This window comes from Ananas comosus, linkage group 22 (genome assembly GCF_001540865.1).
Source record: "Ananas comosus cultivar F153 linkage group 22, ASM154086v1, whole genome shotgun sequence".
NCBI classification, from domain to species: Eukaryota; Viridiplantae; Streptophyta; class Magnoliopsida; order Poales; family Bromeliaceae; genus Ananas; species Ananas comosus.
The window spans coordinates 2,374,762-2,402,121 of record NC_033642.1 but is presented as its reverse complement, the minus strand read 5'-3'; the positions used below and the strand labels follow the sequence as shown (position 1 = coordinate 2,402,121).

General features: G+C 35.5%; 1 protein-coding gene across 5 annotated transcripts in view; it reads right to left on the bottom strand.

Annotated features, from left to right (window-relative positions):
• Positions 1–22,571, bottom strand: part of LOC109727151 (polycomb group protein EMBRYONIC FLOWER 2) — a 30,579-nt gene extending 8,008 nt beyond the window's left edge. The window contains exons 1-14 of one of the 5 annotated variants that reach the window (XM_020257056.1): positions 22,378–22,571; positions 20,097–20,233; positions 19,728–19,896; positions 19,561–19,616; positions 16,301–16,415; positions 16,051–16,210; positions 15,901–15,969; positions 12,284–12,420; positions 12,025–12,084; positions 11,836–11,954; positions 10,854–10,918; positions 4,123–4,175; positions 3,912–3,965; positions 3,770–3,829 (exon numbers count right to left, since the gene is read on the bottom strand). In XM_020257056.1, coding sequence (XP_020112645.1) covers positions 3,770–3,829; positions 3,912–3,965; positions 4,123–4,175; positions 10,854–10,918; positions 11,836–11,954; positions 12,025–12,084; positions 12,284–12,420; positions 15,901–15,969; positions 16,051–16,210; positions 16,301–16,415; positions 19,561–19,616; positions 19,728–19,896; positions 20,097–20,131 — 1,152 coding nt within the window. In that variant the 5' untranslated portion in view covers positions 20,132–20,233; positions 22,378–22,571. Of the gene's footprint in view, positions 1–3,769; positions 3,830–3,911; positions 3,966–4,122; positions 4,176–10,853; positions 10,919–11,835; positions 11,955–12,024; positions 12,085–12,283; positions 12,421–15,900; positions 15,970–16,050; positions 16,211–16,300; positions 16,416–19,339; positions 19,487–19,560; positions 19,617–19,727; positions 19,897–20,096; positions 20,234–22,377 lie in introns of those variants that run through there. The other 4 variants (XM_020257059.1, XM_020257058.1, XM_020257060.1 and 1 more) reach the window with 4 other exon arrangements.

Genomic DNA, 27,360 nt, shown 5'->3' with positions numbered 1-27,360 from the left:
TCGTTATCTCACCAATTGAAAGTAATGATAGAAATGTACAGGTAAAAGTATAACCACAGACTATGACTTGGGAAGAATCATGTACTAAATATTTCAAAACAATACCAAAATGAACACAAATATATAGTCAGTGAGTTGGCTTTGGCTGTCCAAATTAAATTCTATTTGAAGGTTAATTAACCTGAACTTGTGATGAAAAGATGTCTACAGGTTCATATTTGTTGATACACCTTCCAACCACTCATGTTATTTGGTTCAGGAAAATTGATCATTTGGAGTATTGCACTAATCTTATGAGGACTCTGTGAAATAGTCACACTATCTATAAATTGGTGATTCTGCCACCAGTTTGAAATTCTGGGTTTAGCAACTTGGTTTCAACAGTTCATCTCATGTTGTGGCATTCTAACTATAATTCTAACAATATAATAGGAAAAGGGAAGAACTAGAGTCTCACATGCAAATTTCAGACTAGCTAACATGGTACATACCACACCATGCCTTATCATTAGAATCTTATGAAGCAATCATGTGCTGAAATTCAAACTGGTACACGCCATGAACTGGCCCAGAACGACAGCGTCTAGCAGCAACTTGGGCCTAAAACACTGGCTCAAAATGCTTTGGCCCAATATCGACGTATAGTCATACAGGATCAGATGAAACTAGTAGGTGTGACAATCCTGTGTCAAGTTAGGAAGAAGATGTTACATCCAACGATGACTTCGAATAGAATGTCAACTTGTCATCACACAACTGACGCGAAAACTAGCTAAGACTGCAACTAAATATCAAATCTCAGTTGCATAAAAAAATTGAGGTTATGAATCAGATCAAAATGAAGTTGCAATGCACTCTATCTAGTTCACATGACTTTCATAAGATCTCTGTAAGGCAATTTTGTTATACAAGAAGAATAACAAGTCCCAAACTCCGAATATCATAGTAAGGTCCCATTTGGATGCATTATAAAATGGAGCATAGTTTAACTATGCTATACTTTTAGGAAAATTTTCCTCTGTGTTTGGTAGGTTCAAAAGAACGCTTAAAAACTGGAGTACAGTTAGTCCTCTATTCAAAAAAATAGAGCAAAAGAAAAATTCAATCTAAGCTCTGCAAACACAAATTCCATTCATCAGGTTTCATCCCCTTCTCGCTCCTTCTCTCCCCCTTCTCGCTCGTTCTCTCCCCCTTCTCCCCATCCTGAAACCACTCCCTCTGCCGCCGCCGCCGCACACCCTCGCCCCACCCCCCCTTCTCTCTCTTTTGTCTCTGTTATCAAATTTTAAGAACATCAAACCGCCTTCTGCATGGTTAAATGATTATTTTTGAATACTAATCTCTTGATGATTGGAATTAAANCTCTCTCTCTCTCTCTCTCTCTCTCTCTCTCTCTCTCTCTAGATTGTGTAGATAAAGTTTACAAGTCATTTTCGGATGTACTTGAAGGTAAAGTTCTTTTCCTCTCATCTCTTTTGTCTCTGTTATCAAATTTTAAGAACATCAAACCGCCTTCTGCATGGTTAAATGATTATTTTTGAATACTAATCTCTTGATGATTGGAATTAAAACCATTAAAATCTGATTTCTATTGATCTAAATTAATATTGATCGTATTGTTAATTTTTTATCCCGTATTCTCTATGTGATTTAGTTGTGTAAATTCTGCATATTCTTCATACATTTTTGGAATGCCTTCTACATGTTCAACAAAATGTCCAAGAGAAGGCATATGTTTTGTTTCTAGTTTCGATCCCATCTGATTGTAGATTGTAAAATTTATGTTTCGATATCTGAAAACCCTCTTTTGAACACTAGAATCTTCGTTTATTATTTAAAATTCCATTCATGTCATTTTGCTCCTTTGAATAATTTAATTCTTAAAACTCTTCATCTTCTTGATAGACAGTTGAGTTTCGTTGGGTTTATTATTCTAAATTTCCTTTGCACTCCGTCTCAACCTCTTTGCATGCATTCTCATCAACCTATGTGAGCCTATCCGAATTTAAATTTTTGTATAAGCTTTTCTGTCTAAATACTTATGTCCTCTTTGTAATTTTATATTTAGTAGCTTATAGAGAATCATAATTCTCTATTATAGGTTTTGGTGATTGACTCCCTTTGCATTTTCAACTGGATAGCCTCTTAGCTTAGAAGCTGCTTTTGAGATAAGCGACCAGGCACCCTTTAGCTTTTCGTAAAATATAGAAAAATATTCTGATTGTATGAAACTTCCTATTTTATAGATTTTAAAATTAAGGGTTAAGCATATTATCACACATTTCTGAAAAATGAATTTCAATTTTGATTGACAGGTTCTTCTAGCAAAAGAATTTTGAGATTTGATACTCTGTTCTTTAAATTAGTGATTGGATAAGCCTTTTAAACATAATATCTCTTGATATTCTGTTAAGCTAATGTTGGCCATGTCGACATGTATTCTATTATAGAACCCAGCTTCGTCTCTATATTGCGCCTTCGAGTGCCTGTGCCTATCCGCGCCTCTATTCTGTATTTGCGCTTTCAAGCACCTCTGTTCTATATATGCATCTTGGGGTGCCTCAGTTCTACTTTGCACCTACGGGTGCCTCTGGATCTCGCCAATGAATCACACAATATAGCTAGTTACTAGACTTTATTTTTATTTCGTTTACTTGCTAAAAGAGAAAATACTTTGTAAATTTGTAGTCTCTATTTGATATAACTTTTAAATTCTAATAATCTCTATTTTCTGAAATTTTGCAAATTAAAAATCAGTCGTTTAAATTAATTTTTGTATATATTTGTTTGTATGTTTAATCCAACTAATGTGGTGGATAGTTGCTTAGCCCAGGTACCGAGACTGATTTGCCGGGCGAGGACGGGACCGAGTAAACGTTAGATGTAGTTACTGTTTGAATTTAGTTTTTATGTCTAGTATTTAGATGTGAATATATAAAACTTCATAAACTATCATTTGTTTATCTGCTTATGTTTCGTTATTTCTCCATGCCCGCATTTTTGCTATTTATAGTATCTGTTAGACCGAATTTTTGCTTGTGTTTTGCAGTAAGTTGAAATTCAATTGTTAGTCTCATTTATTGATTCTTTCAATTTAGTGAAAATTTTATGATCATCATTTTGCCCATTTTCTGTCTAGCTTTGTAGCCTCGCATTTTTGCTAATTTAGCAGGTATAAGTATGCGGTGTCTATTACGCCTCGGGTGGGCTATGACACAGATAACGATCCAAACAAGCAATCACGAGGCATTACAATCATGAAAAGTCTCCAACAACTTTTTTTTTTGAGCTCTCGAACAACTAATTTAACAGCTAGTTTTTTGAGACAAACTTTCCAACAACTAGTTTTTTGTATTTGGAACTCTATAACGGCTAGTTTAATTGCATAATTTTACAGAATTAGAAATTTATATTTATTTTTGAGATATCTTTATAGTTTAGTTTCCAAATTTAGAGCCATCTAACCGCTAGTTTTTTAAATTTGTACTCTCTAACGGCTAATTTTTTAAGGTTGCGACAAATCCTGTGGAATTCCACAATGTATATCCAAACAACCTAAAAATGAAGCCATGGAATCCTATAGAGTTACAGGATTCCCTATTTTATCTAAGACCTTAACCATAGAATATAAACTCCGTGGAGTTTTTTTTTTTTACTGTGCATCCAGCGGAGCCAAAGCCTAAAAAGGGGCATTTTGTTGTGAAAGGAGCATGTCAATTCTGGAGCCAATAGTGAGAAAAGTCATTATGAAAAAAAAAAAAACAATAACCTCAGATCTCCAAACATCAGTCCTCAAAGATACATTTACAGCTTGATACTCTTCAGTTACCTGCCAAAATAGGAAATGTGATTATTACCGGAATGAGCCACAAATAGCAACTACCAACTTAAGATTCCGGAAGTTTACCAACCCAAAACTCAAAGTTGAAAAGGTCATGGCAGGAAGTCAAGTGACATCTTAAACCCTGCAAATTAGAATATAGTACATCAGAGATAAGGAAGATAGCTTAGTCCACACAAAAAAATAAAGCAGAGCAGAAAGAGGAGATAGAGAAAGAGAGGGAGGGAAATATTAATACAAATAGAAAGATAAAAGAGTAATGAAAACATTACAACAGCTACCTTATAACTTGCACACTGCACCAAGCAGAAAGGACAACAGAAGTCCTCTGTAACTGTTTAAGAACAAACGAAAAGGGTAAAACTATTAAGGGGAAAAAAAAAAAGTTTCAAAGAAGCAATAACTGTTTATTCTATGACTATTAAAAACATTTAAAATAATCTAATAACTAATGTTAGATAATTGATGTTATGATTAATATTTTACCTGAACAAATGTTATGCAGACATAGATAAAGAATTTCAATGCCTGTAGTTATTTTAAAATGATCTTGTCCATGATGCCCAAGGACAAGAAAATCACTACCATGACGGAAGCAACAATTGAACACGTGTAACGAAGGGTTATATAGCTAAAGGGAGTATGGAATACCAGTTAGTTTTAAAGAACTCGAATGAAAAAGTAATCAAATGAAACCTGCAATGGTACGGCAAATTGCACCATACAAATTTAAAAAACTCTTATCACGTTTTCTATTTGTGGACTAGAGAAAAAGTGTATAGTTACTAGAGAAAAAGAATTGGAAATATAACTCTTATCACGTTTTCTATTCTCAGTAAAAGACATGACGATTATATTTCAAAGTGTATAGTTACTAGAGAAAAAGAATTGGAAATACCACATACTAGAAAATGCACATTTGTCATGAGAAGATGTGCCCCAATGTGCAAGAAATATAAAACTAACCAAAGGATATAAAGCATTTTTTTGGAACTAGACCTTTGTCCAAATTTATATATTTATGCAGCCTCATGTTTTTTTCCAACTAGACACCTCTGCATATAATGTGAGGATAAGTGCAAAATAAGAGATTTTGACAAATAAGAGATTTTGATAAATGTTTCATATACTTGGATGAAATGACAAATCACCACCTTACATGAAAACATTTGTCTAAGGTGCCACAACATGCTTTCTGGTGTAAGTAGCTGGATTTTGATCCATTTATTTAGACTATTTAAAGCATTGGACAATCAAAATTACTCCAATTTTCAAATCATTCGTACTTCTATAGAAAGGAAGAGGAAGTCCTTTAAAAGATAAGAGTTAGAAACAAGATAGAATTTCAAACTACTCCATTTCATACCATCAATACAAATACATTAAAGGGCGAACCTTTAACCCTTTCTACAGCTTCTCCGCGTTTTCGGTCTCGCTCTCTCACACAGATGGGTCCCTCAGAGCCTCTCTCTCTCTCTCTCTCTCTCTCTCTCTCTCTCTCTCTCGCGCGCGCACGCTTGGGTCTCTCAGAGCCCCTCTCTCTCTCTCTTGCGCGCGACCGCTCTCTAACCCTCGAACCCGCCTAGGGTTCGTAACGGTTGCACCGCTCGACCGCCGCTTACCCATACCTCTCGATCTGCCTACTACTCCTTCTCCCTTGATGCTTCTCTCTCTCTCTCTCTCTCTCTCTCTCTCTCTCTCTCTCGTTTTCTTTCTCTTCCCCCCTCCCGAAACCTATGTTTGCATAGGGTCGTACTTCTTCGGCGCATTTAATGGCATCGCGCGGCGACGCTTGCCCAGCAATGGTTCCCTCTTTGCACCGTACCTTCAAATCCCACGAAACCCGCTGCAAATATCGCCGGAGAACCTGCGTGGTGGCCATCACATCTCCCCGACATCGCGATCCGGGAGATTCCGCAGCTGCCAACCACAAATCCGACTGCTCCAAGCTCTCTACCTCTTCGATCAAGATTTTCTAGGTTTTGGAGTCTCTCTCTCTCTCTCTCTCTCTCTCTCTCTGTGATGTGCGATTCATCTGCACTCTCCTCTCATCTCTGAATCCTCATCAGGTTGGTTATCCTCTTCTTCGAATTTTTATTTTTTTTATTTTCTATTTGTAAACTAATTTTCGAGGTTGCCAGGAGATACTCCTCCAAGATTTTGCTCAAAATTTGTAGAAATAAACCTGCATAATCACTTTTTCCTCATATTACATTGGTTGTCTGGAATCTAGGTTGTAGGAATGTATTTGAATAATTATTTTCATCCAATATGTTGATTGTTTGGGATGCTTCAGAGGAATAGGCTTCAAAAGTTTTGCTAAAAAATTTGGAGAAACACGTTTGCATAATTTTTTTTTTTTCTAATACTCCATTGACTGTTTGGGCTCCATATTTATTATTTTTCCTATTGTGTTCATTGCTTGGGCTGCAGTGGTATTAATTTGTTTTGGCAAAATTTTTGCTCAGAAGTTGTAGAAATGCATAATGTGTAATTACTTTTACCCCGCTATGTTGACTATTTGGGTTTTAGATATGTAGAGATGTATTTATATAGTTGTTTTTTATTTCTTTCCCTCTGTACATTTTTTCTACTTGAATTCTTTTCCTTTGGTGTATGGCAAGCCTTTTTCTAACAGTAAATAACACCTACATCTTTGCTTTGATATGTCCCTCACTAATAAATTAAACTTGCAGAACTGACAAATATAAGAAGACTTTTCGATGTTCTACTTTTAATTGAAAATATTTTTTTGTTGGACCTATACATACTCCTTCTGTTATTACAATGTTGAAGAATTGCCTTGATATATTTTTTTTGTGTTGTTCTATGCTATGTTCACTGTTTGGGCTCCAAATTGTACAAATGCATCTGCATAACTATTTTTCTTACATTGGGATACTTCTGAGAGATGAACTTAAAAAATTTGCTAGATATTACAAGAGACGCATCTACACACATCTACAAAATTATTTTTCCTATACTATATTGATTACTTAGACCTATGTACGTTATTTTTTCTCTATGTTTCCATAAAATTTTGCTCAGAATGTGTAGAAATGCAACTATATAGTTGTTCTCCTGCACTCTGTTGCCTATTTTCCTCATTTTTTCATTCTATTTTCTATACGAAATGTTTTTCCTTGATTTTCTTACTTTTTCTACTTATATTATTCTCCTACACTATGTCTACTTTCTTCCATCTCAAACTGAAACTGACAATTTTTTTTTCTTCGAACTAACTTTTTATTTGCAATTTTCTGCTCTTCTCCTGTCTTTTAACCTTGGTTTTATTCTGCTGTTTTTAACGTACTCTGTTGGATTTGGGACTCCCGAATGGTTGGCTTTTCCCGATGTAATGATATGTTATATGATTGTTTTTACATTTCCTTTTAATTGCTGTCTTTTTTGGGGACTGTGTTGCTCCTACTGCTCTTTGGTATAAGGCGATGATGATATGGACAATTCCCGTATATTACCTTCTTCCCTGGATTTGTGGTCAATGGCATAGCCCCTCGAATGGCAGGTGATGATAATACAGGTAATTCTCGAATATTACCTTCTATGCTGGATTTCTACTTAATGGTATGGCAAGATGAATGGCCCCTGGGCAATCCCTGCAGCGTATGTATAGGCCTTCAACCCTTCTCTACTGAATTTCTACTTAATGGCATGGCAAGATGAATGGCCCCCTGGGCAATCCCTGCAGCCTATGTATAGGCCTTCAACTGATTTTGTGGGCCTACAAAAACTTTTGCTGAATACTGATCCATTCTGAGCCTCCCATCACTTTGTGTATATATACAGATTACATATATGTATTAGATGGATGTTTATATTGCTTTGTTGTTTTTCGGTTTGCACTCCGATTTTTTCTAGATTCTATACCAATGACTTTGCAAACATCGGCTATGCACTATTGGCGGGCTACTCTTACTTCGCCTCTGCCTACTTTCTTCCATCTCAAACTGAACTGACCAATTTTTTTTTCCCATCGAATTAACTTTTTATCTGCAATTTCCTGCTTTTCTCCTATCTTTTAAGCTTGGTTTTATTCGGCTATTTTTTATTTTTTCTGAATTTTGTACCAATGACTTTGCAAACATCGGCTATGCACTGTTGGCGGGCTGCTCTCACTTCGCCTCTGTCTACTTTCTTCCATCTCAAACTGAACTGACCAATTTTTTTCCTTCGAATTAACTTTTTATCTGCAATTTCCCACTTTTCTCCTGTCTTCCAAGCTTGGTTTTATTCTGCTGTTTTTTATTCACAAATTGGCTATCTACAATTGCTAGCGATTGGCTTCAGATTTTCTTTGCGGAGTTGTTCATATTTCAAAAATAAAAGAGTCTACTATTCTTCCAAGACCATGAGGTGAATTCACATATGTAAACATATATAAATTATATATATGTATTAGTTGGATGTTTATATTGCTTGGTTGTTTTTCCCTTGCACTCCAGTTTTCCCTGAAATTTGTACTGTTTGTTCTTTTCTTTTAGTTTCTAAAGAACTACAAATTTTCTTCTTATAGTATGATGTGAGGACACTTATCAGAATATATATTGGATAGTATATATGTACAACGAATATTTGTGCGGCATTTTGACAAATGGAAAGAACTCTTCCTGAAGTTTCGAATTCCCATTTGGTTTTAGATGATGAATGAGTTTATAAGTTGTTATAATATCAAGAATAAGCTAATATTTTTTGCAAATTTTGCTGTTTCTTCAGTTTGATTCCCCTCAAGGGAAGAGAAAATGCACTAGATGCAGTAGATCATGCTGGTAAAATTTATCTGCTTTGGTTTCGTATCTATTTTAGAATTAGCAAATACATATTGGCACACTCATGGTTCCCCCTTTCCAATTTGTGGTTACTGTGTTGCTGCTGTGTCTTCGCTTTTTCAATCAATTTACCAGTTTGAAGCAAGGGGTCTTGGCGATAGCCTGAATACGTCCATTTATAGTTTCTTATTCCAAAATTCTTTACAATTTCGTGCTCATGAATTAAGTTTCCTCAATCTGCATCAAATTTTCTTTCACAAATCTAATTTCAACTGCAAAACTTCAACACACGCCCACTTTGCCTAATTTGCCCGAAACTTCGGGGTTTCCTCACCCCAGACTATATTACTTAAAAAAAACACTAGAAACGAGCTCCTTTTCTTCCACCAAAGCTGCTCCACTAAAACACACCGTTTGGCAAATTGAGCTGCAAAAACTTCAAACAATAATTGAAATTTTTCGACAAAAGTAGGACTACACAGGCTCCTCTCCTTATATATCTCACGTAATGAAATTGTTTTATTGTGATTTATGATTTTAAGTAATCTCTAAAATATAGAATATTTTTTATTTTTCTAAATATTTTTATTATTATTATTTATTATTTATTACCGTATGTTTACTGTAAATTTTTCCACCTGCCGCGAAGCGCGGGTCTTTAACTAGTTCATACTCTAATTTTCATATCTTCCTGTCAACATTTAAACTGAATTTAAAAATAGGCTTACAATTTATTTGTTATATTTTGTAAACCTTTGATTTTGTTATCTCTCAGGTTGAAATCAATATTGAATGTTCATAAGATCTGTTTTCAGTTACATCTGAGTATCGCTATCATTTTTATGTTGAAAACAATTGTGCTGAAAATTGTAATGGTTAGGTCCATCTAAACTATATTTATATTATACCCATTAAACTAAACCTTCCTATTGATTTATTAAAACATAGATTAATTTAGACCCCCTATTCAAGCTTCAATCATGTAAGTTAAATGTTTAGCAGATTCGTCTACTTTCATCACAAGTATCAAGTGATAATACATTGCCTAACCTTCCGTCTATAAATTCTCCAGAAAGCACTAACAATTGTTTAGTCAAATTTATATTCACAGTTACTTTGATTTCTTGTTCTAGATAGATTTATCCTGGTAACGTATTCAAGTATCCTAACACTAATTCATCATTTCCTATTTTAGAACTAACAAATGAAAAATTGATATATCCACAATGGATATATTCGCATCTATATTTAAAAATAACTATCTAATTCAACATCCTTTGATAACTATCAGTTGCACACTATCAAGGAAATAATTTGGAAATATACCATCACAATCTTACAATTTGTCTAACTGTACTCCAGTGATTTCTACCACTATTTAATTATATGAGCAAACAATGTCATTGGAAGTCTCAAAAGCTTGTCTATTCATGCTACTTATGTCGCCACTGACAAGAAAATGCGGTTTACTATGTTATACGTTCTAGATATAAAGAGAGTATGTGATACGGAGGAGGCTATATGCCAATTACTGCTGTCCTACAAACCCATCCACCGGTGGAAATATGACCTACTAGATGCAGAGGATATATGACCTCTTAGATCTAAGAGGACTTCTATTTCCGAATATCCAGCAACGGATATGATTTATTACTTTTGAGTTGCATATTGTAATCATGTAAATCACTTTAATATTCCAATCCTACATTGGAATTTTATCCCCCTTTCGTCCAAAGATAAGAGAGTAAATGACTTATTATGAGCAGAATGTAGAAATCTTTTTCTACAGCACACATGATGTAGTCAAAGAATGAATCTAGAACAGTCCATAAAATACCAGTGACAGGACTCCAGTTAGTTGATTGCTGAAATTTTAGTCTTCATCCTGAAAACTCAAATCAAATTAACCAAACACGGGCCTGATCTTTGTTCACCATTACAGTCAAATGCATAAGGTTTACAATATGATAACACTACTAGTGTCTAGTGCCAGTGTGTCATATTGCTGGCACATCTAGAAAGCTAGAGTTGTCCCCAAAACTGTTGAACTTCTTGTCATAGCAGTATTTAGCAAAAGAGAATTATGTCTAATAGTTACAGGCCTATCAATTATGCGAACATTCACAGTTCCAGTTTTCAGTATCCACAAATTGACAAAAGGTTTAAAATCCAAAGTAATTCTTATGAAAATGCACATGCGCACATGTGCATGGGGGGTTGCGCACCTTCAGTCTTTTGTAGTGTATTGTTGTAGTACCTATAGTTGAAAAGTACATTTCCAGCTCTCAACCTAGAAAACAAAAAATTGGAACAGGTGCTTAGGAGCAAAAATAAATAATAATTGCAATTAGTTATGCAGTTAATTAAAATAAGAAGATATTCATGATGGCTGCAAATAGAAAGTGTTCATTAAGTAAAACTCATTAAAATGCATTAGCTGACTGTAAACAAGTGCATTATAGGAAGCTTCTGATAGAAGTGCTCATTAACGAAAGCCCATTGAAATGCATGTAGATAACTGTAAACAAGTGCATTATATGCAGTTTCAGAAGAAAGTGGAGAGAAATTATAAACATGCTCACCACAACTACAGGCAGTATTATTATTTCTGAAAGGAAAATAGGAAAAAATTATAATGAAAGACTCTTTAATCACTTATTCTTTGTCCAGTACCCTTTTAAGCACTAATTCTTGCTAGCATTTTCTTGTATTCTCCTTGCAGTTGAGGATTGAGGAAAATCAATATTAAGGATGTTTATCAACTAGCAGCTCACAGCTGAAAACGCTTGAGAAAAAATAATAATAATATGAAAGACTATTTAATAAAAAATGCTGCACGGTAAATAACAAACAGAAGTAACGGCAACCAGCCAATATAATAATTGATTACGATGGTAATCTTGTGAAACAACAGTCATCCTATGATTATTAACGTCCGCCTTTCTGATTATAATATAAAATTTATTGTACCAAATCTCATTGTTTGAATCTAGTAGAACATTTGTCCAAATCCCCCAAAATGGTTTACATTTAGAAAAAAGATTAGCCAAAGAAAAGAAATACATATCAAATACCAGAAGAGTTTAATAAAAAAATTTCATGAATACAAATTTTGTGAAGAAAACAATAGATAATGAATATACATTATTGATACAAAACAAGAGAGCAAAAGTGAGAGTGAAATTTTGCAAACGCATACGCAATTACCGTATAATATGGGGCAATGATGATGTTGGAACATTGTCATACGAGTAAGAATGATAAGGAGACCTCTCTCTTGCACCAACCTCTTGAGCACATATGCTTACTCGCAATTGATAGGAAGCCTTAAAAAATGAAACTCAACAATCATTACAAATATCACAGGATTTATAACATTGTACAATCACAACTTACCATAGATCCTATGTTATGCGAATGAAAAGTTAAACAATTGTTCTGGTCCAGAAATTTTGGCTGCAATTGTAAAACATCAAAAAAAATAAATTACATGTTGCGGCATATATATTGTCATAAAATAAGAAATAACTGCAAAAGGTACAGGCACTTCATGCAAAAGTCACGCTAAAGACGGTGCAAACAATAAATTTAACCTTCAATTCATCCTTGGTGCTGTCAAATTATATTCTGCAAGTAAGTTTTTCCAGCAACATACCTCCAAGAAGCTCGGGCTCATGCTGACTGTTGGAACCATCTCAGATTGATGCCCCAAACTTAATGTTACACACTGTTCCAGCGATGAGCAAAGTGAACTAATTGGGATTTTTCCACAAAGGTACTTTCCTTGAAGTTCTACAAGCCAGAAACAAAAAATTTTAATAGATTTCTGACCAGTAAAACGGCAAATGCTAGCAATCAATTTTATCGAATTCAGTTTGTTAATAGATAGACAAGTCAAAGAGTACTATGAAAAAAATTCAAGAAACATCAAATATTTGCCAGGAGGAAGCAAGACCAGAAATGCATAGACCGAGAATGTAGCACCAGTATTGTGTCACACCATATCCTACATCTTTTTCCAATTTGTCAAAGTATAAGCACAGAGAAATATGTTCATGTTCTCCATTAATGCCAGTATTTCAGCTTGTTCAAGCTTTTATCACTCTTGTATACCTTACAATGGATGGCATAGGTAGACCATGATGATATGTCAGCCATGGACCAGTTAAGTGTTTACGCCTTTGCAGCTGATGTTGGCTACAAACAAAGCCCTTTTGTTGAATTTGCAGGCCCTGTGCATAAAGCTTGAGCTAGATTTGATGCAATCTCATCTTCCATTTTTGATAGCAGAATAGGCAAACCTAATCATTCCTATAGGTTATATGAGTTCCATAATGTATCCCCCTTATATCAGTGCATGCATATTCTTAGTTATCAATGTTACTTGACGCGGGCTATAGTGCAAATGTGCCAGCTACTGTTGGTAGACACATATCAAGTGATTTACTATGTCCCCATGTAACCTGCATCAATATGTTATAGTGTGGATATTATTATCATATTGCTCAATTAATCTCGAGGATGTAGGCCATTGTGACCTGTCAGGATGTTCTTTCTTACCCAAGAGATCAAGTAGGCCATTGCTAGTGATGGCTATTCCCTTCAATTAACAACCTCGAATATGGTTGCAGAAATACACTTTGAGACAAGGCTTTAAGGGGCTGTTTGGTTGCATGTAGTTGCAACTGCACTGTAGTTGTAACTACATGTAAATGCAAATTTCGTATTTGGTTTGATGTATTTAACTCCAACTGCTGCAGTAGGAACTACAGGAGGAGGCCCAATTGCAGCAGTTCGAACTACGCCCAAATTGGCCGCAGTTCCCACTACAGCAGTTGGAGAGAGTAATTTTAAATAAAAGATATGCTTACCTCCTCAATATTTTTTAAACAAAAATTATTTTTCTTTTTTACATTGGAGGTAATCTCACCATCATATATATAAAATAATAAAATTTTAAAAATTATTTCTCAACTGCATGTAACCAAATAAATTATTTATACTTGCAGCGTTTTCTACTACATCCAACCAAACAAAATTCATGTAATTATAACCGCTGTATTCCAATTGCATGCATCTCTAACTACACTACATTTATAATTACATCTAACCAAACGGTCCCTAAGTGTTGTGGCACAGGGTTGTGCCGAGCACTTACCACCACAAACGACATGGTGCATGTCATGTCATGTCGATGTCTGCCATTGACAAATTGACCTATGTGCCAACACAAATCGGCATGAAATATTTATTTCTTTGGCACCAGTATATTTAATTTAGTTGCTCAATTTTTTATGTGCTAATTTAAAAAAAAAAAAAAAGGTTTTCAATGGTGCCATTGCATGGGGTTCGTATATTATTGGCACAGTAGGGTACAGTGGGCACGGCTTGTGCCGATGGGCACTTAATCCTCACTCTAGGCCCTCTTTGGTTCGGAGATAAAGTGGGGATAGATCCGCCAAACGGGGGTTTGGCGTGCTTTTTTGCCGAGATATTTTATCCCGATCAAACCTTACTATTCCCCGAATAGCTTGGGATTTACTATTCCACCATTTTGGTGGAATAGTGTTATTCCAAGGTTTAATTTCAAACTTTATTAAAATTATAAATTGAATTAAACTAAGCTATATAGATATATAATATATTATACATTATAATATATTATTTTTATTATAAAATTATTAATCATACTATATTAATACATACTATTTATATTTAAATATTATAATAAATTTTATAATAAAATAATAAATTATATTTAAATATTATAATAAATTATTTTTATTAAATTTAAGTTTAAGTAGAATTTTAAAAAATTATATATATAAAAATTATTTTTATTAAATCATAATTTATTAATAAATTATTTTTATTAAATATTATAATTTTTACAATAATTATTAATGAATTATTTTATAAATTGTTTTTACAATAATTATTTTTATAAGAAATTTTTATTAAATTATATTTTATATCAAATTCAACATTATCATTTTTTTCACTATCCTCTACTATTCCATAAAATTAACCAAACACAATTTTAATTATTCCTAGAAATACAACATTACAAACCAAACACAATTGTACTTTTATTCCTAACTATCCCAGGATAGCAAGCTATTCCAGGAATAAAAAAATTTATCCCAATATTAGTTTTCCCCGAACCAAACGGGGCCTTGAGGTGTGTATATTTAATTCAAGAAAGGTCATCAATGATCCCATGTAGCTAGTTGATGGGTCTGAGACAGCTTCATTTCCCTAGTGAATAGTTGATCATCTTACTATTATTATATGCACGACATATTGTAAATGCAGGACAAATATGTTTATAGATAAATTACACTTCAAAGAATATGCAATTGATGCATTTGCCCCATTTAATATCATTCACATAATTCATGTTGCATCAAACTGTCTCAGTATGGCATTAGGCATACCATGAGCTTTTGTTGATTTCATAGGGCTGAGATTTTAAGACGTTCAGCTAAAAATTATTCTCACCCTATTATTAGTATTATGAGGTTACTATGGTTACCAAATACCGAAGTCATTTTAATTGCTTAAATGTAAATATTCGGTTAGTTTATTCTTAAAGATTTCACTTAGAATTTCGTTGAATATAAGGTAATCCTTCATACTTCCAGATGAGCACAGCTTGTACTCTAGAGTAATGTGCTCAGCATCTACTGTTTGAAGCATATTTCAGTTCTTCTTTAAATATGGAAGTATCAGTGACTTTGAAATTGACTGAAGAATTAACAAGTCCAGAAAGGATCAGAGGTCATAGTTTTCTTCTTGCTTTGTCTTACAAACTGAGGCTGGTGTAGTCCAAGAATGAATAGCATCCTACCCAGCCGAAAAATGGTATAAAAACCATAAGTTTCTATGAGCATCAAAGCAGTTACATTTGTACTTACTATGCAAATGAATGGTAAAAGTCTACATGAATGCATGTTTCCAGATACCTGTTGTTACATAGAGCATGCATACAATAACTGGTAAAAAGTAGGTAAAAAAACCAAAAAAATGCATTATTTGGATTCTAGGCTAAACTGAATGGTCCTGGAGCTATACATTTCTTCACACAAAGAAATCAAAGAGAAGAACACTACTCTAGTGATGCATAGGTGAAGTGTAATATCTCAAATAAACCAAATATATTTGTCAACGTTTCAAATTTCAAGAGGAATGTGTCGCCATATATTTTAGCGCAGCTATTTAAAATTGCAGGTCAATGTTACTACATTTTCCTAATCAAAGTAAACAACTTACTTGGAAAAGGAACAAGTTGCACATGGTTCTCTGATTGGTGATTCTCACTCAAAACTTCTCGAAATTCCCCTTCAAGAAATGTAGAATAAAACAAATAAGGCAAATAATATAAAGTCGAATAGAAGGCAATAACAAATACATAGTGCATACCGCTGCTAACAAGGATAATGCACAGATCACTAACTCGCAAACCAGTTGCCAGCTTATTAATATCGGGAATTACAAAAGTCGCTTCTGTTTGATCTTTATTCCCAAATTCACAGAAAGAAGATAGCAAATACGCCCGGCTGAGCCGATATATCGCAGACAGCTGTTTGGAACACCAAGATAGGAACCAGTGAATATTCCATGAGCGGATACTCAAAACTTAACGACCAACAAAGGATCAAGTAAATTTTACCGCTGGAAGGGTAGCATCAGTGACAGGTCTGCCCAACAACACATATAGAGGAAATACATCCCGTGGTTGCAGCTCAGCATTTATATTCGCAGAAAGTGATACAGTTATCTGAATTCTACATGATAAATAATTGTATTCGTATAAGCATCTCATAACAAAAAACACTGGGGATTACAACCAAATTATTGTACATTTAGACCTCAAAACATTCAGAAATAACAAATATGCAAGAATTATGCATTCTTTGAAGCTAAATAGAGAATATTCAAGCTAACCAAGCAGAACTTCGATATTCCTTATTACTACAGAAACTTATATGTTAACTTGCCCATAAGATAAGTAATAATGTTATTTAAAATGTAATCATAGCAGATCAATGTTCACTTTTTAGAAATTTCATAACAACAAATCCAATTACCGATTTTTTTACTATTTTTTAGAGTAAAGTAACACAAACAGCCTACATATCTTCTATTCTTACTACATTAAAGGAGGGTTTGGGGGGACCATAGGGTGATATACATATATAAAAAATATAATATAAAATTATATATATATATATATATATAGTACAAAATTTTAAATTTTGATATAAAAAATTTAAAATTTTATATTTTATATTTTATATTCTAAATTTCAATTTTAACTTATAATATTTATTTCCAAATTTTAAACTTCAAAATTTAAAATTTTAAATCTCTAAGCTCTATGAAATTAATTAATTAATTTTATTAATAATTAATTATATATAATTAATTAACTTTATTAATAATACACGTTATAAATCGCATAATAAAATCTAACCTGATAGATGCAATTTAAATCACGTAAAATATTACAATATAGAAAAATACAGAATTTAAATTCAGGAGTAAAATTTTAGAAATATAGTGTATGTGTGTATATATATAATTAAATTTATTAAACAATTTCTTCTACAATTTTATTTTCCTTCTATTTATTGATTTTTTTTAAATTATTTTGATAGATTTATCTCCAATCCTTTTCATATAAATCTTTATAAAATAATTGTTGTATAAATTTACTTTGCGTATATACCAATTTTAATGACTTTTATTTAAATAGATTTAACTATTAAATCATTTTTATATAACTTTTATTTAATTAATAATAACATAAAACTATATAAAAATATTAAAAAAAGTAAATTTTATTATAAAAATATTTTTATATCCGCAGCATCGCACGGGTATTTCACTAGTATTTGCATAACACCATGCGCAAACTTCAATTTAACGGAATTTCTAGCACCACCTCATAATGTGTTACAATCAAGTTCTCTCATAATAATTTGTTTTAGTTTAGTTCTGTGAGAGAGAGAGAGAGGGAGGGGGAGGGGTAGATTTCCCATATCCCAACTACTGCCTGTTACCACTAGCGCCACACCCCGACATCTCCATGCCCCCATTGTCTAGTCACAACTATTCTGACTTCACCATCTGGCAGCACTATGGTCACATGACTTAACATTTTCAACATGCCAGTGCCTACCGTGGAGCTCACAACCCTTGCTCGTTATGGATGCCCTTACCTCTTAGCAATCAGCATCCAACATTCCATGTTCCACCAATTTCTCTTCTTTGGTCTTTAAGTCCTCTCTCTTTTTTTCATAACACTAACAGAGGAGAGGTCTATCACTTAATAATTTTTGAAGAAATGTCAAGTGAGAGCTTGCAAGTATCAAAAGCAAAAATCTTGCATTCCCCGCTCAAGTACCCAGAGTGCACAAATATAGATATAGAATTAGAATGGCCCTCTCATCCTAACATCAACTAACCAGATACCACGTCAGCTCTTTATAACATCAACTAACCAGATGCCATGTCAGCCCTTTATAGCCATTTTTTAAAAGGATATTCACAATCACAGAAAATTTGATTAAAACAGACAATAATTCTTTTCAGTTATTAATCAGCAAATTGAAATATAAAGTGAGGAAAACGTGCAGTCTGAGGACAACTCATACATAATACCTAGCTATTGGTATGATCAAAATTGAAGAATTCTAACCTATTTATTCAGTTAATTTATTGTTTCAAACAAACTGATAAGCATACTCACATCTAAGCCCTTCGCTTGGAGGACATACCAATTCATATCCGATACAGGCTAAAATAATGTTTCAAAAGTTACACCTAATTATATCACTCGTGCACTTCAACCACCTGGGAAGTCTAAAAGATTTTGAACCGTCAAAATTTTCAGAAAGCTATATCAACTTCCAAGTTTCTGCTAGAAAAGTTGAGACAAACCTTTATGAGAATTCAGTTTATTGAGGTAATCACGTAACAAAAGCAGCTGGTTATTAAAAAAAAAGTGTGCAGCACAACTAAAGATCAAAGAAACAGCCTTCTTCCTTACGAGAAAGAATTGCATGTCCTATGTCATTCCTCACAAAACATGTCCCAAATATAAGGAGCATTAACACACAAAATCAGGAGGAATTAAGAGGCAATAGTAAACTAGTTAATTGAATTGGAATAATAGTAGGATCCGCCATTATTCTTAATAACAACTTACAAAATATAGATCCCACCATTATCATCTTTCTCAAATAGCTAGAGCATAGCTCAACTATGCACAATCTTACAACAAAATAATCAGCAAGCTGCAAACCAACTACAAACTTAATGCCAACTATTTGCACAAATTCATAGCTGATGCAAAATTAATGAACTTGAACTACTAAGTAAGAACGAAGATAGATTATATCTGGAGATGGCAACAACTTTCTATTAGGAGCTATATTAAATTCTGAACATAAACAAAATAGTGAAGAGAACTGACCCTAAACTCCTATTTGACAAGAAAAGAAACAACTGAGGGGAAAACAATAACAGTTAAGAAAATCCAAAAGTACCAAATTCAGTTGTCAAGGCAGGAGCAACTGTACTTTCTAACAGTTTCAACATACTGAGAGTAATGGCATGCACAGGTAAGATACACAAAAGAGTGCGCCTGTGTGCGTCTACATGCATTAGCTAAAATACTTTCAGCAGCATTGTAGATAGTGCTTACGTTTTTCTCAGGCGTTGGACAGACTTTTGGTCTGCATGCTCCCACTTTCCCAAGTGATTCTGGTTAAGATGTATGCTCATTGGCCACTCTCACAGATGATTAAGGTATTTGATGCAGAAAACTGAAAGCACTGCAGTCACAATGCTTCTGAAAGTATTCTAGTTCAACAATACATACTTGCAGAAACATATCAAACAAGATATATTCTATTAGATTCTTACCTTCTTTTGCGCTTTGCCTGTATCTTGTAAAGCAAGGATCTCTGAAGAAAGGAAGGCTGCAGAAAATTCATTTGTTAATATCCTGGATATTGGAATTCACTAAGATTCTGACCAAAACAACTTCCAAAAAGGAAAATATTCAGTATTTTTCCATGGCAAGAACTCACATTTTTTATTGCTCGACGTTGAAGAATATTGTACAGTTCAACCGGCTTGCAATATAATAAAAAACTTTCTTCAGCTGCACGTTGCTCCTCAGCAGTCAAACGAACACGAGACTGCTGACGACACATTTGATCAGCAGTCCGGGAATGGCCGCAACTGCAGCCAAGGTTCCTACACCGTGGATGCATTAATTAATATGAAGACAGCATTTCTTTGTGAAATATTTAATGATTGTCAGAAGAAACCTTTGAAGTCAGAGAGAGAGAGAGAGAGATAAATGGCACTAAAGAGTGATAAAAAAAGTAAAACATATGCAGCAGAGTGCTTAAGGGAACTGTGCATATAATGTAAGAACAGATGAAACGACATACGTGGTTTCACGAACAGCCAAAGGTAAGCCCGGCATTCTGGACTACAAGCATCCAAAGAAATGTTCTCATAGCATTCCACAGCTGGCTGACTTTCCTGAAGGATCATCCACTCAACTAGTTGCCAGTTTTTGGTGATCCTATTTAGCCACGTTGTTTCACAAGAATTGTCTAGGTTTAGAAATAGGCTTATTCTTCAGCAGAAAAGCATTAAACGAAAAATAAAAGCTAATTGATGAGGCAAAGATGATCCAACATTGTCTCCTAAAAGATTATGAATATCAATTTAGCACATATGAGCCAATGACTCTTTGAAAACCTTTAACATACCCTTTCATTCAATATTTACGGTTAAAATGACACAAATAATAGATAAAATGCATGGACATTCACAGTAATACCCCTAAATTTTAGCTAGTCTCCGAAATTCTCAAATAAGCACTATCCCATTGATATATTCCTTAGATTAGGTTTTTATAATTATAGAAAGTGTTATTATTATTGAATATTTTTATTATTTTCAAAAAAATAGATTTAGGATCGAGGGCATATAAATATGTACTTTTTAGCGCTTGTAGAATAATGAAGGATTAGCCATCTTTTGTTTTATCTTCCTTCTCCCTCTCTCTTCATCTCTACTGCTCTCTATCTCTTTATTATTGTTCGCTAGGAGGTTCGATCTCCTTTGAAACAATCATCTATCCCTATCGATAAGGTAGAACTGTAACATTTGATACCAAAGCCTTATATGATTCTAACCTGCTCATAAAAGGATTTAATGAAAAAGAGTATTCAGGGAAAAAAGCAACCGACGCTCGATTTTTCAAACTTGAGTCGGAGATGAATAATTTCATTAGTGTTGTTGATGCTCGATTCGCTAAACTCGAAAGTGAGGTGAAAACCATCACAAGTACCATTAATACTCTCTAAAATTTAATTACCGCCGCGGGTTCAAAGATCAACAACCAATTGTCTACTTCAGCATCCACAATTGCTACAGATATTTCCGCCATGGGTTTTAATCCAAACTGACCTCTACTTCCTACGCTTATAGCAGAAAAATCGCATCTTCTTCTTGTGGAGGCCACGACCATGCGACAACCTCCGCATCACACGGTTGGGTATGGATTTATCGAGTGGAACAATTTTTCAAATTTAATCAAATAGTGGAAACCGAAAAGATTATGCTTGCATCGTATCACATGGAAAGAGAATCTTTACAAGGGTTTCAATGGTTTGAAAAGAGTCGCGGAGTCGTGGTGTGGGCAGAGTTCGTAGAAGCCCTTTGCACTCGTTTTCGTCTAACTACGTACAAGGACTATATGGGCGAGTTACCAAAACTACAACAAGGTTCCATGCAAAGCATTCGCGACCATCAAGTGCAATTCAAGATGCTTGCGAACCGTACAAAGGATTAACTGAAGAATTTCTTCATAAGCTGTTTTGTTAGTAACGCAATTCGAGATTGAAGCATGATGTCCGTGTCTTTCATCCTAGTTCTATGTCAACTGTCATCGGCCTCGCTCATCTACATGAGGAAAAATTAATAGCTCAAAGTCACATCATAAACTCTGCTTCCATGACATCAACCTATTAAACAACTTACACCGACCGAAGTAACGCAAGAACAAAACAGGGCCTCAGCTACAACTGCGATGAAAAATAGTCCCGGACACCGATGCAAGTCAAAACAAATATTTTTTTTACCGCAGGCAAACCGGACTAAAACATAGAAGACAATTTAAAGGGGACGGACGAGGTTGCGGATTTTCAACCTTGAGCACAAGGTGGCTTCCAAGGGCGGGGGATGATAAAGTGGTATTATTATTGAATATTTTTATTATTGTCAAATAAATTAGATTTAGCCATTTAGGGTTTAGGGCATATAAATATGCACTTTTTAGAATTTGTAGAATAATAAACAATTAGCCGACTTTTATTCCATCTTACTTCTCCCTCTCTCTTCCTCTCAATCGCTCTCTATCTCTATCTCTTTACTATCTCTCTCTACGAGGTTTGATCTCCGCGAAGCGATCGCGTATCCATTCCCACAATAAAAGAGAAAAATCTGACAACATATGACAATTTTTTCCTATATAACATGGAATCTCTTTAACCTAGTTTGAACAAAGGACAACAACGAAGCTTACAGATCCACCCTTTAAAAAAAAAAAAAAAAAAAAGGAAAAAAAAGCTGAAAATACCACCTCAAGAACAAAAAATAAAACGAAAAAAAGAGAGACCAGATCTAAATTCTCTACATTACCAAAAAGATCTATCTCACCTGTTTGGAGAATCGAAAGGAGAGTATGGGAAGGAATTAAACGGAGAGAGCGAGGAGCTGACAGGAGGAGCGATGGTCGAGGTGGGCGCGGAGTCGGCCCCGACGGACGACTGGACGAGGGTTCGGGGACGAGGGCGAGCAGCAGACGGACTCGTCCCGTGGGCCGCGAATGCAATCAATCGAGTTCAGCCGGCAGTATTAAGAACCCGTCTTACTAGTCGGATGACTCGGATCAGACCGAGTTGGACTTACACACCCATTTATATATTAGTCATTTAAATTCAGATTGATTGGGTTAGGATAAAATTGCGTTGCGAGTCCCCAAAGTTTATGCTCGCTTCATTTTTTCTTCCAAACTTTTAATTTCAACCTAGGAGACCAAGTCGCGTTTCTCTAAACCCTTAAAAAACTTTCACTTTACTCTACTCCCTGTGTAAATCTATTATCGAGAATAAAGTATTGCCTGCACCAGTTGTTTATATTTATATTTATGTAATATATATTTATCAATTTTTATCTATATTTTAATATTTTGTTATTTTTTTGAGAAAAAGATAGCATATTACCAACTCCATTTAATAGGAAGATAAATTTGGCTATATCAGTGAGGCAACTAGACCTCCGACAAAAACAAGAAGGAATAGAGGGAAAAAAAAAAAAAAGAAAAATTGAAAGTAAACCTGTTCTTGCTCTTCTATCGGCCGATATCAAGTCCATATAACATTGTCTAAAAATCACATTATTTCTTTCATGCCAGATTGTCCACCAGATTGCTGCTAGGGTACTTAGCCTCTTATCTGCGGATTGAAGAGGGGTCTTCTTCCAAAGCCTTTCTTAAGTGGTTCTAACATCGGTCCCACTCCTCAAATCATACTGGCCTTCAAGGGACGACACTAGCAAAAAACCGACAGTTTACAAATCTTAAGAGAAGATAATCAACCATCTCGTCTCGCCACTAAAAAGTATACATACTTGATCGACCGACCATCTCTTTTACAAAATTGTCTATCTTAGTGATGCTCTTCTTTAGGACCAACTATAGAAAAACCTTAACTTTTGTGGATATTTAAAATTTCCAGATTTCCAAAATCGTTGTATCTCTCATCCTTACATCGTTAAGTATTCTATAAATACCCTTGACTATGAACATGTTCGTGGCATCCCACTGCAACCAAATCCCATCGATTATATTCTGAACACGGAAGTTGGATATCCTATCCTTGAATTTCTAGATTCAAAGGCTACCATTTTATGGCTCTTCTTCTTGTATACCCTTCAAGTTCTTTATCTATTTCCAACCACACGTGTTGAAATACTTAGAGATTTTAGCTTCTTTATTCTTGATTTTAACATAAATGTTCGAGAAGTAGGACTACAGGGGGGCCTCACTACATTATCTATATCTGACTAGAGATTAATAAGTTGTTCATCTCTCAGAGTATAGCATACACCGTTTTTAAAAGAATTCTTATAATTTTAACATACTCTGCCACCATTGCAATGTTGAAGTAAAGAACCTCCTTTCTTCAAGTGGTTTCCTTCTAGTGTAGTATTGCGCTCTAATAAACTTAACCCATTATTTATTCGACTCCAAAAGAACCTCCACCACAATTTAACAACAAGAGTGTCATTCAATGATCTAAATCAATTAACTCCTAACCCTTCTTGCTCTTTACTCTTGCACACTTTCTTTCAAGCTACCAAGTAAGTGCTCTATTATTATCTCCACTATCTTTCTACAATAAGTCCCTCCATAATGCTTCAATACATCTGTTGGTCCATTTCGGCGCCTTAAACACTGAGAAAAAGTGTAGTGGGATATTAGGTAGAACTAAGTTCATCAACACCAGCCTACCTCCTCCGTAAAGTAATTTAGCCTGCCAACCATCAATTTTTCTACCCAATCCTCCTTTCTCAGCCTTTTGATCGGAAGCAGTAAGCCTAGATATTTTGTGGGGAACTCTTCCATTTTGCATATTGGAATATTAGCTAACCTCCTAGCATTTCTCCTTTACGCCCTTTATAAAAAATTTTTGATTTATTCTTGTTAATTTTAATCCTGGAGACCCATTCAAAGAGGCTCCAAAAGAATTTTAGATTCCTCATATACTTCTTTCTGGGCTCATAGAAAAAAAAAAGTATCATTTGCATATTGTATAAGTGTCACTCTACTAACTCGTAGAATCGAGCCCTTGCATGAGATTGTATCCCGTTGGTATCAATACATCAATACAAATACATTAAAGGGCGAACCGAAAACCTTCTCTACAGCTTCTCCGTGATTTCGAAGATGGGTCCCAAATACCTCCTCTCTCTCTTTTTTTTATTCACCTTCTCTTCTCTCTCTCTCTCCATCAGAAAAGAGCCCACCCGCCCCCCCTCTCTCTCCCCCCTCTTGCCTAGGGTTCGTACTCTATCCGCCGCGCTTTTTTTGAAAATAACCCTGTAGAATTTTGTAATTGGCAAAATGACCCTCTGAAAAATTTATTTGTAAAACTAACCCTCCTTTCGCCACGTCGGCGCCAGGATGGACATTTCTCGTAAAGACGGTAAATCGTTCACCGTCTTTGCACATAGCTCGTAAAGGCGGTGAATGGTTCACCGTCTTATGAAGGCGGTGAACGATTCACCGTCGTTAGAGCAAATACACCCCCGCTCCCCTTACAAGGCCACCCTTACAAGGCCACCTTACCTGTGCCCTCGATAAGACGGTGAATCATTCACCGTCTTTATGGCAACCCCCCACCCTACCAAATTTGGCCAAGTCCTGAGGCGGGGCTAAAACACAGATAAGACGGTTAATAGTTCACCGTCTTTATAGTGGTGCACTAAAGACAGTGAATGGTTTACCGCCTTCTAGGCGTGCCGCATTCGCAGCAAATCCCCGCAAAAATCCCCGCAAAAACCAGCAGTTTTGTGGCCTATATAAGACGATGAATTGTTTACCGTCTTCATTAGGCGGTGAATGCTTCACCGTCTTTAGAGTAAACTCCCACCTAGCCTAATTTGGCCAAGTACTGGAGTACGGACTAAAACACTGATAAGACGGTGAATGGTTCACCGTCTTATCTGTGCTACACTGAAGACGGTGAATGGTTCACCGTCTTATCTGTGTAAAAGCCGCCAGTCCAGGACTTCGCCATTTTTTTGCGAGTTTCTGGATTTTCACTAAAGGCAGTGAACCATTCACCGTCTTTAGTGCAAACAACACCAGGTGATAATTTCTGCTCAATTTTGGCGTCAATTTCAACAAGTTTGAGGCAAGTTTTTTCACGATAACAAATATTCAAACAAGAAACACAACATCACGAGTGGAATAACAAAATACAATCAACCGGATAAAAATATCAAACAAAACACTTACAAATATACAAATATGAACTAAATCAAGTATTATATAATATTATACAAACGATGTTCTCTAAATATAAAAAATACAATCAGTCTCTCGATCTTCCTCTCCCTCGACGTCCTCGGCCACGTCCTCGGCCACGGCCACGTCCACGTCTACGGCCACCCTGTACATTGAGCTCACCAATAGGTACGTCATCAAGAGCCTCGATACCGACCATCTGATCGAGATCCGCAATGATAATGCCCTCAGGATGCTTCGGAATCGCCTGAGTCTTCTCTGGCTCAGGTCGATCACCCTCGATAGTGGCCGGTGTAGATGCTGGGCGGGCCTGTGATGATGACGCGGCATGACGTCGAGAGTAGACTAATCTAAAGTGCTCTCGAGAGACTGGCAGCGGAAGCAAGTCTAAGTCCAATAGCAAGGAAGAAAATCTGCAACATCACTAGGAGATGGAGATCGTGACACTCGTGGGCTCGATGTCGAGTATAATCCAGTCAATGTCGGTGAGTGTCTCCTGTGATGACTCGATGTCGAGGATTGACCAAAATCTCGACCTCCAACATCAGCGGTGACAGGTATGGAAGGAATGTACTCCAGTACTGATTCAATATGGACATCCATGCTCGTCAATGTCTCTATCATCGCATCGTAAGAAGGTCGATCATGAACTAGCCCTCTGATGCCCATTTGAGCCTGTCGTAATGCGTCCACCTGCATTATAGATAAGAACTCACTATTTGCAATCTATATTAAATATAAGATTAAAAAAAAAATTAACATATGAGTGATCGTACCAAAGCTCTCTTGGTCTGGCCGCGAGGCTGGTAAGTCAATGATGAACGCTGTACTGGACAAGAAATCCATCTTCTCGTGATCTGCCAATACCACTCCATATAAATAGATGTCTTTTGAACCGGGTCATCACCGACAATCGGATGCTGGTCAATAGTAGCCTGTAATCGCTGTCCCCATCTCTCGATGTGTGCAGAATGAAAGTGGGCCCAATCCTCATCTGGCCGCCCCTGAGATGTGAAGGGACGGATGGTCTCCACATGAATTGGTATATGCTGCAGGAGACCAAACTACCGAAGGACTCGATCGGGCACGTGAAGCTCAACGATATGAAAACAAATCAGCGTCGTCCGCGATCGCCATACCGCACTGTCCTGTACACAGAATGCCGGTAGCGCATCTATAATAGCATCTGTGTACGGCCGCTATGTAATCTGTGAAAAAGCCAATAATAGTCAGCAGAATGCATTAATACGGTTGAATATTGAAAAAATAGTTGCATTAATACGTACCTGGGACTCTCGCTGCTGATCTAGCTTATCTCTATAGAATTCAATATCGGTCGTCCTAACATTTGTCCCAAAACTTAAACCGCCGGCGTTCGTCTACCTAATATTTGAAAAGTATGTTAGTTGCAAATATATATACAAAAATGTAATATGTATCATATTTAATTGTCATACCGGCAACCCAAAGGGCAATTAGCCATGTCGGCAATAGCTCCAACGCTAGTAGGTCGGCCGACATGAAGATGGTCCCACGCCCAAATCTATAAATAAATTATAATAAATTAGACAGGTGAACTTAAATAGGAGAAGCTTTATATAACAATTATT